The 12,887-nt window shown below is 47.4% G+C and overlaps 1 protein-coding gene across 1 annotated transcript in view; it reads right to left on the bottom strand.

The window, feature by feature from the left end:
- Nucleotides 1–914, bottom strand: part of SMCHD1 (structural maintenance of chromosomes flexible hinge domain containing 1) — a 131,470-nt gene extending 130,556 nt beyond the window's left edge. The window contains exon 1 of the mRNA XM_006269521.4: nucleotides 324–914. Within this exon, the coding sequence (XP_006269583.2) occupies nucleotides 324–488 (165 nt within the window). The 5' untranslated portion in view covers nucleotides 489–914. The remainder of the gene's footprint in view (nucleotides 1–323) is intronic.
- Between the last annotated feature and the right edge of the window lie 11,973 nt (nucleotides 915–12,887).

Below are 12,887 nucleotides of genomic sequence, written 5' to 3'. Positions count from 1 at the left end.
CATGGTGCCAGAAAAGAGACAGACATCTTGGGCCTTGCAGCAGCCCTGAGCAGGGAGGAATTTGCCAGATAAAACCCCTCCAGGCGGGGCCCCGCAGCCTCACGCCTGTGCACAAGGTACCAGCAGGACCCGCTCAGCGACTTCCGGCAGGGCCCGGAAAGCGCCGTCACGTGCCCCCCCCCCCCGGCGCCGGCACGTGCCGCCCGCGTGCGTCACTCCCGCCCCTCCCCCACAAGCGCTGGAACGCGCCGCTTCCCTCTGGGGCCCCGCCGTGCGGAACGTGAGCAACTGGCGGCCCGTCCTCTCGCCTCCCCCCGCGGTACCTGGCAGACTGTGCTGCGGAAGCCGCGGTAACTGCCGCCGCCGCAGCTCAACGCTTTCTCGTCGGGGTCCGCCTCCTTCCAGCGCCGGTCGAACAGGAACACGGTGCCCCCACTAAGGGGCCTCGGCTCGGCCCCCCCACTGCTGCCTCCCGCTGTCGCTGCCATGTTGCGAAACAGCCGAGACGGAAGTGTCTACCCGGCCCGCGAGCTCCCCCGCCTGGCAATGCCTTTTTCGCGCGCGGCCGGGAGAGAGACTGGGCGGCCGCAGGGCGGGGCTCAGTCAGGAGGGGGCGGAGCCCGCGGCCAGGGTGGACACGGAGGAGTTAACTGCCAAGAGGGGCGGGGCCGGAAGTCGCAGAGAGCTGCGTTGAAGGGGCTTGGAGGAGCCGCCGGGAGAGGGAAGCCTGGCGTCGGCCCGGAAATTAAACTGAAGGCGGGAGAATCCGCCCGGAAATGGCTTCAAACCAGCGCAGACGTCACTTCCGCGCCAGCCTGTACCGAGTCAGAAAGAACGGGAAGAGGTGGGAGCCGGGAGGTGCCCGCCCGCTCTGCTGCCGCCTCCACAGGCGGGCGGATGGAGATGCCTTGCCGCGCCGGAACCACGTGTCCCTCCTCCGCGCCAGCCACTTCCGGCGCTCGTCGACGCCGTGCTAGGATCCTCCCCCAGGGATGAGGAAGGGCGCTCACTCCCTTCCCTTCTGGCGACCGTGTGGGCGGGGCCGATGCCCGGAGCCGGGGGTGGGGTGGGGCTGAGCGCTGACGTCACCATTCCCGGTATCCCGCTGGTTGGAGCCTTTGAGCGGGAACCTGAGAGAGGCTGAGCAGAGTGGGTTTGCGGTGGTCCATTTGGACAGGGAGACACCGTGGCTGCTGGGTATTTTCCTGCCCTGGCTTCTCTGACTTTTGGAGACCAGTGGGCGCTGGAGGATGTCCTCTGCCTCGTATCCCTGCCCCCAGAAATCTGTTGGTGCACTCCCAGTAATCCTCTATCAGGACACGGGGGCTAACTCCCTGTACATGCATGGGCCCAAATAGGTCTGCTATTGTTAGTTCTGTGAACTCAAGTAGAAAGCAAACCCCTTGCTGCTCAGGCTTGGATGCAGGTCAGAAGTCCCTGCTAATACTATTTCACTTCAGAAGGTGCAACATCAGGCCAGATGTAGGATGTTTGTAGGGTCAGATTGGAGCAAATGTGGTAGGTTTGAATTCATAGTTTCATAGCTCTGTCATTTAAGGATTACTTAAGGCATTGTACAGTCTAACAATATTTCACACAACATTTAATTATTCCAAGTTGTCCAGACTGGGGAATGACTGGCTACTCTACTTGGCACTGGTGAGGCCATACTGCAAGAACAATGTAGGCAGAGAGGAAAGAGGCCAGCAGAAACCAACACCTTTACACCTTCATCAACTAAATCAAAAAGCTGTTGACTAGGGGGCTGAGAAACAGGATGTATGAGAAAAGGCTGAAAGAACTTGAGTTATTTAGCCTGGAGAAGAGAAGACTGAGGAGAGATCTGATACATTTCTAAATAACTATCATATAGGGAGGGGATGGAGACTGGATATCCTTTGTGACTGTTGGGGACAAGACTAGGAGCAAGGGTCTCAAACTGTTGCAGAGGAAATTTAGGTTGAAAATAAGGAAAAGCTTTCCGATTATGGTGGTGGTTGAGCACGGGAACAGGCTGCCTAGAGAAGCTGTGAAATCACCATCCTTGGACATTTTCAAGAGCAGGTTAAACAAACACCAGGCTGGGATGGTTTGATCAGAGATGAACCTCCCTGAACAAGGGGCTTAAGAGGTCCCTTCCTATACTGCTTTTCTATGATCCTTGAATCACATAAAGTTTACAAAGTTTGCATTTCTAACTTTAAACATTAAAACTTGGCTGTTTGACTAAAGCATACCTACCAAATCCCTTTAGTCATGACTAGAAGATTTGAGGTAGTGAGAAATTCACCTTGGTAATTTGTATGAGTGGTTAATTGGCCCCACTGTTAGAAATGTAGGTCGGCTTCAGTTTACAGCCATTAGTTTTTGTTACACCTTTATCAACTAAATCAAAAAGCTGTTTGATGTCCAATATTTATTTTCATTAAAGTATTTGGGTAGTGTAGTCAGTTAAACTCTACCCAGTTTTGATTGAGCTCTAAATCCCATCACCATAAGACCTTTTCTGCAGTCTTGGACTCATATTTGCCTCTTTTCTAATCTGCATCCTCTCCAGTCTTCCAACTTTATTTTGTGTGGGCACCAAAATTATTCCCAGTATTAGTCCTATTGCTGCTGTACAGAGGCAAAGTTACAACTGGGATAATGATGCTAATTTCTTAGTAAAGTGCTTTGAGATCTATTAGTGCAAAACTATTAATAGGGATTGCTGACTTCTCCCTTATTTATGGTTTGTGTACTGTATATGGAGATGATTGCATAATAACTCAGAAATAAAAAGTCTTACTCTTGTATATTGTGTGTGGGGTGTGGTTGGGGGTGGGGTGTGTGTATGGTGGGGTGTATGAGGGAGTGTGGCTGTATGGGGGCAATAGGGTATGTTGGGGGGAGTGTATATGTGGCATTTGTGGGGTGAGGGAGGGAGGGGGCTCCTCCCCTATGGTGCACAACCCTTGCTAGCAGCAGCAGCAGCAGCAGCAGCATGTGCTCAGGGCACTCGTGCCCTGTGCAGGTGCTGCCATCTGGGAGCGCACAGGTCCAGCCAATGCTGCACGTGGTGGCATGAAGCGGAGCCAGGCTGGCCTACGTCTATCACGTGGGGTTCCATATGGCACACATGTAGCTCTCGGCACTCTTGCGCCACCAGGGGAAGCTCTGTGCAATAGAGCCGGCTGCCTTCATTGCTCCCTGCCGTGTAGGTCCCAAGACTCTAGGAAACCAAGGGGTGGGGTTCCCCTCCACTTCCAGCAGAGACCTGGGACCTGCACATGAGGGAGTGGCAAAGGCAGCTGGCTCCATTGCATGGAGCTTTCCCCGGTAGCACTCAAGTGCCAGGAGCTGTAGGTGTGCTGCAGGAAGCCCCACAAGATAGAGGAGGGCCAGCTTGGCTGCACTCCTTACCACCGCATGCAGCACTGGCTGGAGCCGCACAGAGCCAGCCGGCAGTGCCTGCACAAGGCATGAGTGCCTTGAGTGGCTGCTGCTGCTGGTGGCAAGGTCTGTGTGCCATGGGGCAGTGTGAAGGGGGTCTCCATACCCCCCATACTCCCTCACACCCACAACCTGCCCACCCGAGCTTTGTGCTCCCACCACCCCCCTGGGCCCAAGGTCCACAGTGCTACCAGCCCCAGGCTCAACATTCCTGCCCAGCTGCAGTCCCCCACAACACTTTGCTACCTGGTGCCCGGATCTGGTGAGCGGGATGCCAGGAAAGCTGAGCAGGTCCCCTGGTGGCTGCAGTAGTGGTAGCAGCAGCCCCACCTGGAAGATGTGTGCTGGCTGGGCTGGGCCCTTCCACCCACAAGGGCAGGGGTGAGGCATGCCGGCGAATGTACAATTCTCATATCTGTGTTTCTGGACATGAATACAAACATGCATCCCATTGGGACCTTAGGTAAGCCCAGTATAGATACCAACCCACCAGGTGTTTGTGTTGACCTAGTAAAGGGCACCTGGAAGGGTTGAATGTTTATAAGTCAACAGGTCCTGATGATCTTCGTTCTAGGGTACTTAGGGAATTAGCTGGAGTCATAGTGGAGCCGCTGGCACAACTGTTTGAGCACTGGTGGTGCTCAGGACAAGTCCCAGAGGATTGGAAAAGGGCCAGTGTGGTCCCTATTTTCAGGAAGGGGAGGAAGGAGGAACTGACTAACTATAGGCCAGTTAGTCCCACCTCTATCCTTGGCAAGACCTTTGAGAAAATTGTTAAGGATCACATTTGTAGGGGACCAGTGGGTAAAATGATGCTAAGGGGCAATCAGCATGGGTTCATAGCAGGCAGATCCTGCCTGACTAACCTGGTTTCATTTTACGACCAGGTCACAAAACGCTTGGATGAAGGAATAGTGGTAGATGTTATTTACTTAGATTTTAAAAAGGCCTTTGACAGTGTCACGCCCAATTCTTATAAATAAACTAAACAGTTACAATGTATGTTGTTATTACACTGGTGGGTAGAAAATTGGCTTATGGGATGCACTCAGAGAGTGGTGGTAGACAGGTTGGTTTCTACCTGGAGGAATGTGGACAGCAGAGTCCCCCAAAGCTCTGTCCTGGGACTGGTACTGTTCAATATCCATTAGTGACTTGGACGAGGGAGTAGAAAGCACCCTGTCCAAGTTTGTTGACGACACCAAACTATGGGGGGAGGTACACAAACTAGACGGCAGGGAGTGAATCCAGGCTGATTTGGACAGGCTGGGGAAATGGACTGAACAGAACAGGATGCAGTTTAACAAAGACAAGTGTCATGTGTTGCACCTCAGGAGGAAGAATCATCAACACCCCTACACCCTGGGAGGTACCATTCTAAGTAGCACAACTGCGGAAAGGGATCTCAGTCACAGTCGACTCCAAAATGAACATGAGACCAGTGTGATGAGGTAATAAGTAAAGCTAACTGCACCCTTTCTTGCATAAGTAGGTGCTGTCACAACCCAAAGTTGTGATTTTCTGTTTGTGTGTGCTTTGGCATCGCTAAATTATTTTTCCCGCTGAATTGCAGCTTCCTTGCATGATGGAGTTCTCTGCTGCAGAAGAGAACCCTGGTGCAACGGAGAATTTCCCGCAAATTTGTAGCTTTCTTTGCATGGTGCATTTCTTTTGCATCTCAGAAATGCACGGTGCGAAGGAGTTCCCGCCACTTGTATGAGGATTCGTGCCACATTATTGGCCGATTCTAAATTATGCACACGTGGCAGCTAGCGATTGGCCTGCTAGCCGTATAAAGAGCTTGGGTGGTTTCCGCCCAAGTTGGGGAGAGAGAAAAACTGGAGAGAGAAAGAGAAATTGGAGAACTCACCAGGAGGAAGATCTCTAAGCGCTGCGGATCCTTACGGACCCAACGCATCTCTTAAGAAGGCAGCAGAGGTCTAAACAGCCTCTGGCCTCTCCCCGTCACTGAGCACAATCCTAGACGTATCCCTTTTCCTGTATACTAAATATTCGAACCCACGGAGCTTTAACAACTCCGTGGGAGGGAACCGGACCGAACCCACGGAGCTTCAGCAACTCCAGGGGAAAGAAATTACCAAACCCGCGGAGCTTCACAACTCCGGGGCTAGAACGAATTTGTCGTAGTCCTCCAACGAGGATTTAAGCGGAGCTGCGCCTGGATGCTGACCAGCCTACACCACTACCACCACTGGTGTAAGTAAACAATCTTTGAATCAACCACTTGTGCGGGCCGGGTGCGAACCCACGGCCCTGGTCGCGCTGCACGCAGGCTATGGCTGGTAGCCCGGGCACGCCAGGTCGGAGAGGGCGGGCACCGAGCTAGAATTAGGCACAAACACTTAATGGTTGATTTTAAGATTGTTTACTTACACCGAGATGGTTGCGGTGCAGGCTGAAAACTTGCTTGAGTTGCGGTTACAAACAGAAAGAACACGAACAATCACGTGGAGTTTGCTAGGCTCCACACAGACAGAACTCCGGATGTCCAGGACAAGCGCGCCTCAAAACTCGTCGATACGTCTTATGAAAGGTTACCGCTCAAGGATGGAAAGAGGTGGGCGGTGGATCAGGCTGCCAAACTCCTCTGAATAACACACAGGGTTTCTGTTACCCTGCCGCGCACCCAGAGTCCCCACAAGATGGATGTGGAGTCCTCTTCGGCTTGGGCGGAAACTGCTCAAGCCTCTTATACGGCTAGCAGGCCAATCGCTAGCCACCACGTGGGAATAATTTAGCACTAGCCAATAGCGGGATACAAATTTGCATTCGAAGAGCGGGAACTCTTTGCACCGTGCATTTCTGTGTTGCAAAGAAAATGCACCCTGCAAAGACAGCTGCAAATTGGCGGGAACTCTCTCCTTTGCACACGGGTTCTCTGTGCAGCAAAACTCCACCGTTCAATGAAGCTGTAATCCCACGGGGATAATTCTAGTGCTGAAGCACACACAAAATCAGACCTTTGGGTCATGACACCACTAACCGTCCTTGACTAATTCTAGTTTGCCCCCCAGTCTTCTCCGGCCCCGCGTGCCCGGGCTGCTGGCCACAGCCCACGTGCGCAAAGATGGGCCCGGCTCGCCCCCAGCCCTCACAAGTGCATCCCAAACAGGTCTAGGGTGGTAATACTTCCCTTCTATGTGGCATTGGTCAGGCTGCAGCTGGAGTACTGTGTCCAGTTCTGGGCACTGCACTTCAGGAGGGATGTGGATAGCCTGGAGAGGGTTAAGAGGAGGGCCACTCATTTGGTTAAAGGCCTATAGAAAAAACCCTACATGGAACAATTGGGAGACCTGATCCTCTTTAGCCTCCACGAGAGGAGGTTGAGAGGTGATCTTGTGGCTGCCTACAAACTCATTGGGAGGTGGGCAGCAAGAAATAGGGGATACAATGTTTACCAGGGCGCCTGTCGGGGTAACTAGAAATAATGGCCACAAACTGGAAGAGAGCAAATTCAAATTGGACATCAGGAAAAAATTATTTACAGAGAGGGTTGCCAAAATATGGAATAAGCTTCCAAGGGAGGTGGTGCTGTCCCCTTCCTTGGAGGTGTTTAAAAGGAGATTGGACAGATACCTGGCTGGGGTCACCTGACCCCAGCGCTCATTCCTGCTCAAGGCAGGGGGTCGGACTTGATCTAATAGGTCCCTTCCAATCTTGACATCCATGAAACTATGAAACTATAAATTGGTGGGCATCTGCAGGCCAGGTGAAATTGTCTGGTGGGCCAGATCCGGCCTACGCCTGGGTTGGCAGAAGCAAAACTAACTTAACGGTTTCAAAAAACTAATTTTACTAGCTCCTAGCTTTCATTCTACTGCCTTTCTGTTTAAGATTTGAACCAGTTGCCCACCACAAAATTTGTATTGGGAGATGAATAGCAGACAGTAAGTTATCAGGTAATTAAAGTGATTTCATTATAGATTTAATAACAAATGCAAGATAAGTGGATTTCTGCTGATTATGCTAATGATTGATGTTAAATTTAGACTGAGCAACGTAGCTATAGTTCACTTTCAGCTTTCATAGTTAAACATTTGTACATTCTTTAGTCACTATCATATTGAGTAAATACTGTTTAAAAACTGATTATTTTTGTTTACCATGGCTATTGAGGCAAAGGTCCCCAGTAAGGGGAAGCCCTTCTTTACTTACAGCTCACAAACAGAGGAATTGGTTGTCAATGTGAAGGTGGAAGGTAACTTGGGTTACAGTGACCACAAAATGATGGAGTACAAGATTCTAAGGGGAAGAAGGAAGACATTGCACTTCTTCAGAGAAGCAGACATTAACAGACTAAGGAAACCTGGTAGGCGGTATCTCTTGGATGGCAATTCTGAGGGGAAAAGGAGTCCAGGAGAGGTGACTTTACAGAGGCCCTTTTAAGGACACAGGAGCAAGCTATCCTGCTGCAACAAAAGAATGGGTAGTGTAAGAGGAGACCAGCCTGACTAGACAATTATCTCTTCAATGAGTTGAAACTCAAAAAGGAGTCCTACCAAAAGTAGAGATTTGGTTATAGTACTAGGGAAGAGAATGAAGGTTGAGACAGATGCCAACTTTCTTCACCTTCTTTCTTCCACAAAAATGTTTATGGTGGCACAAAGGCAAAGCAAACAGATATACATACCCTTTTTACACCAAAAATAGCCAAAAGGTGTGGCCATGACAAAGGTGGTAATAGATTGTGCCACTTTATTGCAGTGGACATTGGTTTGCTTGGTGATGGCAGAGCATGTGTTCTCCAGCTACTGTAGGTAGGTGTTCTAGAGGTTTGCGGGGCCTGATCCTGTGCACCCCAGAAATTGCCAGGCAGGATCAGGTCCCTGGGGTGCCTGCCTGCCCAGCTTTCCCTCATACAGAGAAATACTGAGATGAGCCCTAATATTCTCTAGTGTAAGTGGGGAAAACCAGTGTGGACAGACTGGATCAATGGCCTGTAATCAGTCTGATGAGATTCAACAAGGACAACTGCAAAGCCCTGCACTTGGGATAGAATAATTGCATGGACCTATACAGAACATAAAAGTGAAACAGCACCCTCCATCTCCTCTTCCTACCACCATAAGTTACTTATTTGCATCCTTTTACTACATAGACTCCTGTGTTTCTAGCAGTAATCCTGTACCATTCCCCAAAGACACTCATTCTCCTTATCTCCCTATAATTCAGCTTTGTATCATGCCCCCATGCCTTTCACCTTTAGGGTTTTGTGTAGGATGCATATATGTACACATGCAGACATTAAACACATTTTCCTTTTGTTTTAAGATGAAAAGGTACACAATAATTGAAGAAGCAGCCACTAGAATATAAACACTTACACAGAAATGAAGAATAATCCAGCATCAGGGCAGATCTAGGGTGTCAGGGGAGACGTGCATGCACCCCAGTTTAATTCCTGCTCCATCCAAAGTATAGATCCAACTGCCTGGCAGCAGCAGCAGCATATCTAGTTGGGCAGTGCTGAGGGAGTTGTGTGGGCTGGGGGCGAGCCGGGCCTGTCTTTGCGCACGCGGGCTGTGGCCAGCAGCCCGGGCACGCAGGGTCGGAGGAGACCGTGCAGCGGCAAGGCACACATGGGCTAGAATTAGTCACAGAGGCGTAATCGTTGATTGAAAGATTATTTACTTACACCCAAGATGGTCGCGGTATAGGCTGGACAGTTTCCAGGTGCAGCTCCGCTTAAATCCTCATTGGAGGACTACGACAAATTCGGTTCTTTGGCCCCGGAGTTGTTAAGGCTCCGCGGGTTTGGCAATTTCTTTCCCACGGAGTTGTCGAAGCTCCATGGGCTCTGTTCGGTTCTCAGGCCCCGGAGTTGTTAAATCTCCATGGGTTTGAAAATTGAGTATATAGGAAAGGGATACATCTAGGATTGTGCTCAGCGACAGGGAGAGGCCAGAGGCTGTTTAGACCTCTGTTGCCTGCTTAAGAAATGTGTTGGGTCTGTGAGGATCTTCAACACTTAGAGATCTTCACACTCTTTAAGTAATTTCTCTCCAACTTGGGCAGAAGCCACCCAAGCACTTTATACGGCTAGCAAGCCAATCGCTAGCCGTTACATGTGCATATATTAGGGTAGGCCAATAAAGTGGCACGAACTCCCATACAAATGGTGGGAACTCCTTTGCACCATGCATCTCTGAGATGCAAAAGAAATGCACCATGCAAAGAAGCTACAAATTTGGCGGGAAATTCCCCGTCGCACCAGAGTTCTCTTCTGCAGCAGAGAACTCTGCCGTGCAAGGAAGCTGTAATTCTAGCGGGAACATAATTTAGCATTGCCGAAGCACACACAAACAAAAACTCACAACTTTGGGTTGTGACAGGAGTCAGTTAGGTTTATGGCTCATTATAATCTGCTTGACCTCTTCTAAATTCTGCATTCCACAGCTGTTAATGACTTCTTTCTAATAGTCTTGATGTTTCACCAATCAAGTTAGCCTTTGTTCAGGAATTCTGCTGGCAGTTAGCTGCTGCTGGTAATGAAGCTCCTATTTCACAGGCCTGGAGATTGTTTGCAACTCATTCCAATTAAATTATCTTTTTTTTTTTTTTTTTTGCTTAAATATTAAACTGCATACAGTCCTTAGCCCCTAGCATATTAGTAAAGATTCTAGTTTATTTTTAACTGGAGAAAAATGTGTTGTTTTATATATAATTATGCACCTCAGTCTGTACCCCACTTCACAAAATTTTAGATCTACCCACGTCCAGCATTGCTGACTTATATGCAAACAATTTTGTACCATTTATCTTATGTAACCTACCCCAAATTTCTCACATGGAAATATTACTATATTAGAATCTTCTCAAGCCTAAATGCAAGAGTTCAGTCAATAATATAAGTGAATAAAAAAAAATTCTAACAAAAGAGCTTTCCATCAGAAAATTGATTCAACTAAATTGAAATGTTTCATGACAATCTATTAACTCTGTCCTTTTGAATGCAGGAAATTGTCCAAATGGTTGTAGTGTTTGAACTCTGCTTTGCTTTGAGTTGTCTTATATTTTAGTATAAAAACAAGAACATCAACATGGATTATTTCAGAATACTTAGCTTCTTAGAAAAAGTCTAAGAATTCAATTTTTTTCACAAGTCAGGGTAAGAAACATGTTTACAAACATCAGTATTTCCTATAGAACAAGAAATCTGTTTTTTAACCAGCTGTATTCAACGAATAAGGCATTCCTTATTTAAGAAAACAGTTCGCTAAGTTCTAGCCAGGTGTTTCCTGAGCTTCATTTGTACAAAGATGATCGTGTTTTCACTGTTCTTTAGCATGATCTTTCTTTCTCAACAGGCGTTGAGACTAAAAGCATTTCTAAATATGCAAATAGCTGTTTTACTTCCGTTCTGTTTTCTTGTTTAAAACTTACTTGAGAATTTCCTGAATTTTTTCACCTACATGCGATATAAATATGCCAGGGGAAAAGATTGGTTTTATAACTACTAGTTCAACATAACTGCATGAAAATTAGAGTGAATAATGAGGACTCATCTCTAAATCTGTTTTAAGGAGTACCTACAATAGCACTTATTTATTTTTAATTATGTATTATTTGGTATTTAAATTTATCATCATGATTTCAATTCTCTTCTCAATAGTAAGTGTACATTGGGTACTCATTTAAAACCTCAAGGGAAGAGATGCCAGATAAAAACATTAACATGTTAAGACAGGATGAAAAGAAGGTACAGTTGTTAAAATCTAGTATTTCACTATGTTGCTATTCTTTTAGATTAATTGAAGCACTAGGATGTACAATATTTTCATGCAGTATTGGTTTATATATCTAGTGCTGCTCTGAACATTTCCTTTCTTATAGGAGAAAATATTTAATACTCTTTCCAGCCTATACATATAACTTAATAATTCATTTTAGACACGCAAACAAATTAGCATTCCAGTTATTTCAGCGATCAAGAGCAAAGTGCTCTGTGAAGGTATGAATATAGTTCCAAATGGCTGCACTGCATGTTTGTAGAAGTGAAACATTTTTCAGATATGTGGAAGTGGATGCTGTTTCTTGGTTGAATGAACACATAGACCTTCTGGCATTACCTTCAGCCATGGTATAACCCTTCTTAATGATGGCTGTATCATTTAGATATTCTTAGCAGTTCAGTTTTAATTTCACAAAGAACAGCCTTCTACAAGGTATACATGTGCTACCACAAAGTGAACTCTCACTTCTTCAGGTAAACGTGGGCTCTTTAGGTTTTACACAGGCAGTCTAGACTTGCTCAGAAATAGATTTTTTTTAATTCAACCCCATACTATCTAGAAATTCAAGACCTCTAATAAGGTCCCTGTTAGTGGGTTGCCAAGCCTGTGGCTTCTGCAGGTGGGTTTGCTCCCTGAAGAGCTCCTCAGCCGCCTTCCAACTAAAACACAATCTTTAAGCAGCAGATAAATAAACAAAACTAAATCCTTCTGCCCCCTCATGGGCATGAGGAGGGGAACCCCTTTGGCTTTGGCCCGTAGCACAGCAATAAGAGGCAAAGTATTTCCATGAACTGTAAACTGCCCACAAGATAAAAAAGAAAGAGTAGAAATCAATGGTCAGTTATCAACATGGCAGAAAGTTAACAGAGGGTTCAAGATGGAGTGGGCACAAAATTCTGTTTATGTTGTTGAATATAATAATAATCTGAAAAAAGTGACAAATGAAAAAGCAAATTTTGCAACCAATGATACACTGAAGGTATTGATATATTAAATATATGATGATAACATTTTGGTTAGTCAAGTGCAGGGAGGACTGGACTTAGAAATGTGATTTGATGGCAGAGCCATCGGCCACAATCTTTGAAAACTCATAGCAATTAGGGGAGGTCCCAGATGATTGGAAAAGGGCAAATATAGTGCCCATCTTTAAGAAAGTGAAGAAGGAAGATCCAGGGAACTATAGACCCGTCAGCCTCACCTCAGTCCCCAGAAAAATCATGGAGCAGGTCCTCAAAGAAACCATTTCTAAGCACTTGGAGGGGAAGAACGTGATTAGGAACAGTCAACATGGATTCATCAAAGGCAAGTCATGCCTGACAAATCTGATTGCCTGATGAGGAGATAATGAGCTCTATGGGTGCAGGGAAAGCAGTGGACATAATATATCTTGACTTTAGCAAGGTTTTTGATACGGTCTCCCACAGCATTCTTGCAAGCAAGCTGAGTGTTGCAGAGCACTGAGGTGCCCTGCTCCTAGAGAGGGGAAACTGCCGGGGAAAAGAGCCCTAGCAGGGAATAAGAGCCCATCTGTGGGTTGCCAGGGCAACTGGAGGGAGCAAATGACCCACACCTGCCAGTGGTCAGCTGCCTATAATGGGCAAGGCCTGGCTTTTATAGAGCCCAGGAGCTGAGGCCAGGGCAGTTCCTTGCTAGCAGCCAGAAAGGCAGGAGCTCTTAGAGCAATGATGTGGGAAGAAG

This window comes from Alligator mississippiensis, chromosome 3, assembly GCF_030867095.1.
Source record: "Alligator mississippiensis isolate rAllMis1 chromosome 3, rAllMis1, whole genome shotgun sequence".
Lineage (NCBI taxonomy): Eukaryota > Metazoa > Chordata > Crocodylia > Alligatoridae > Alligator > Alligator mississippiensis.
Note: the sequence above shows the minus strand (reverse complement) of the source record. Positions and strands in the feature narration are given on the sequence as shown.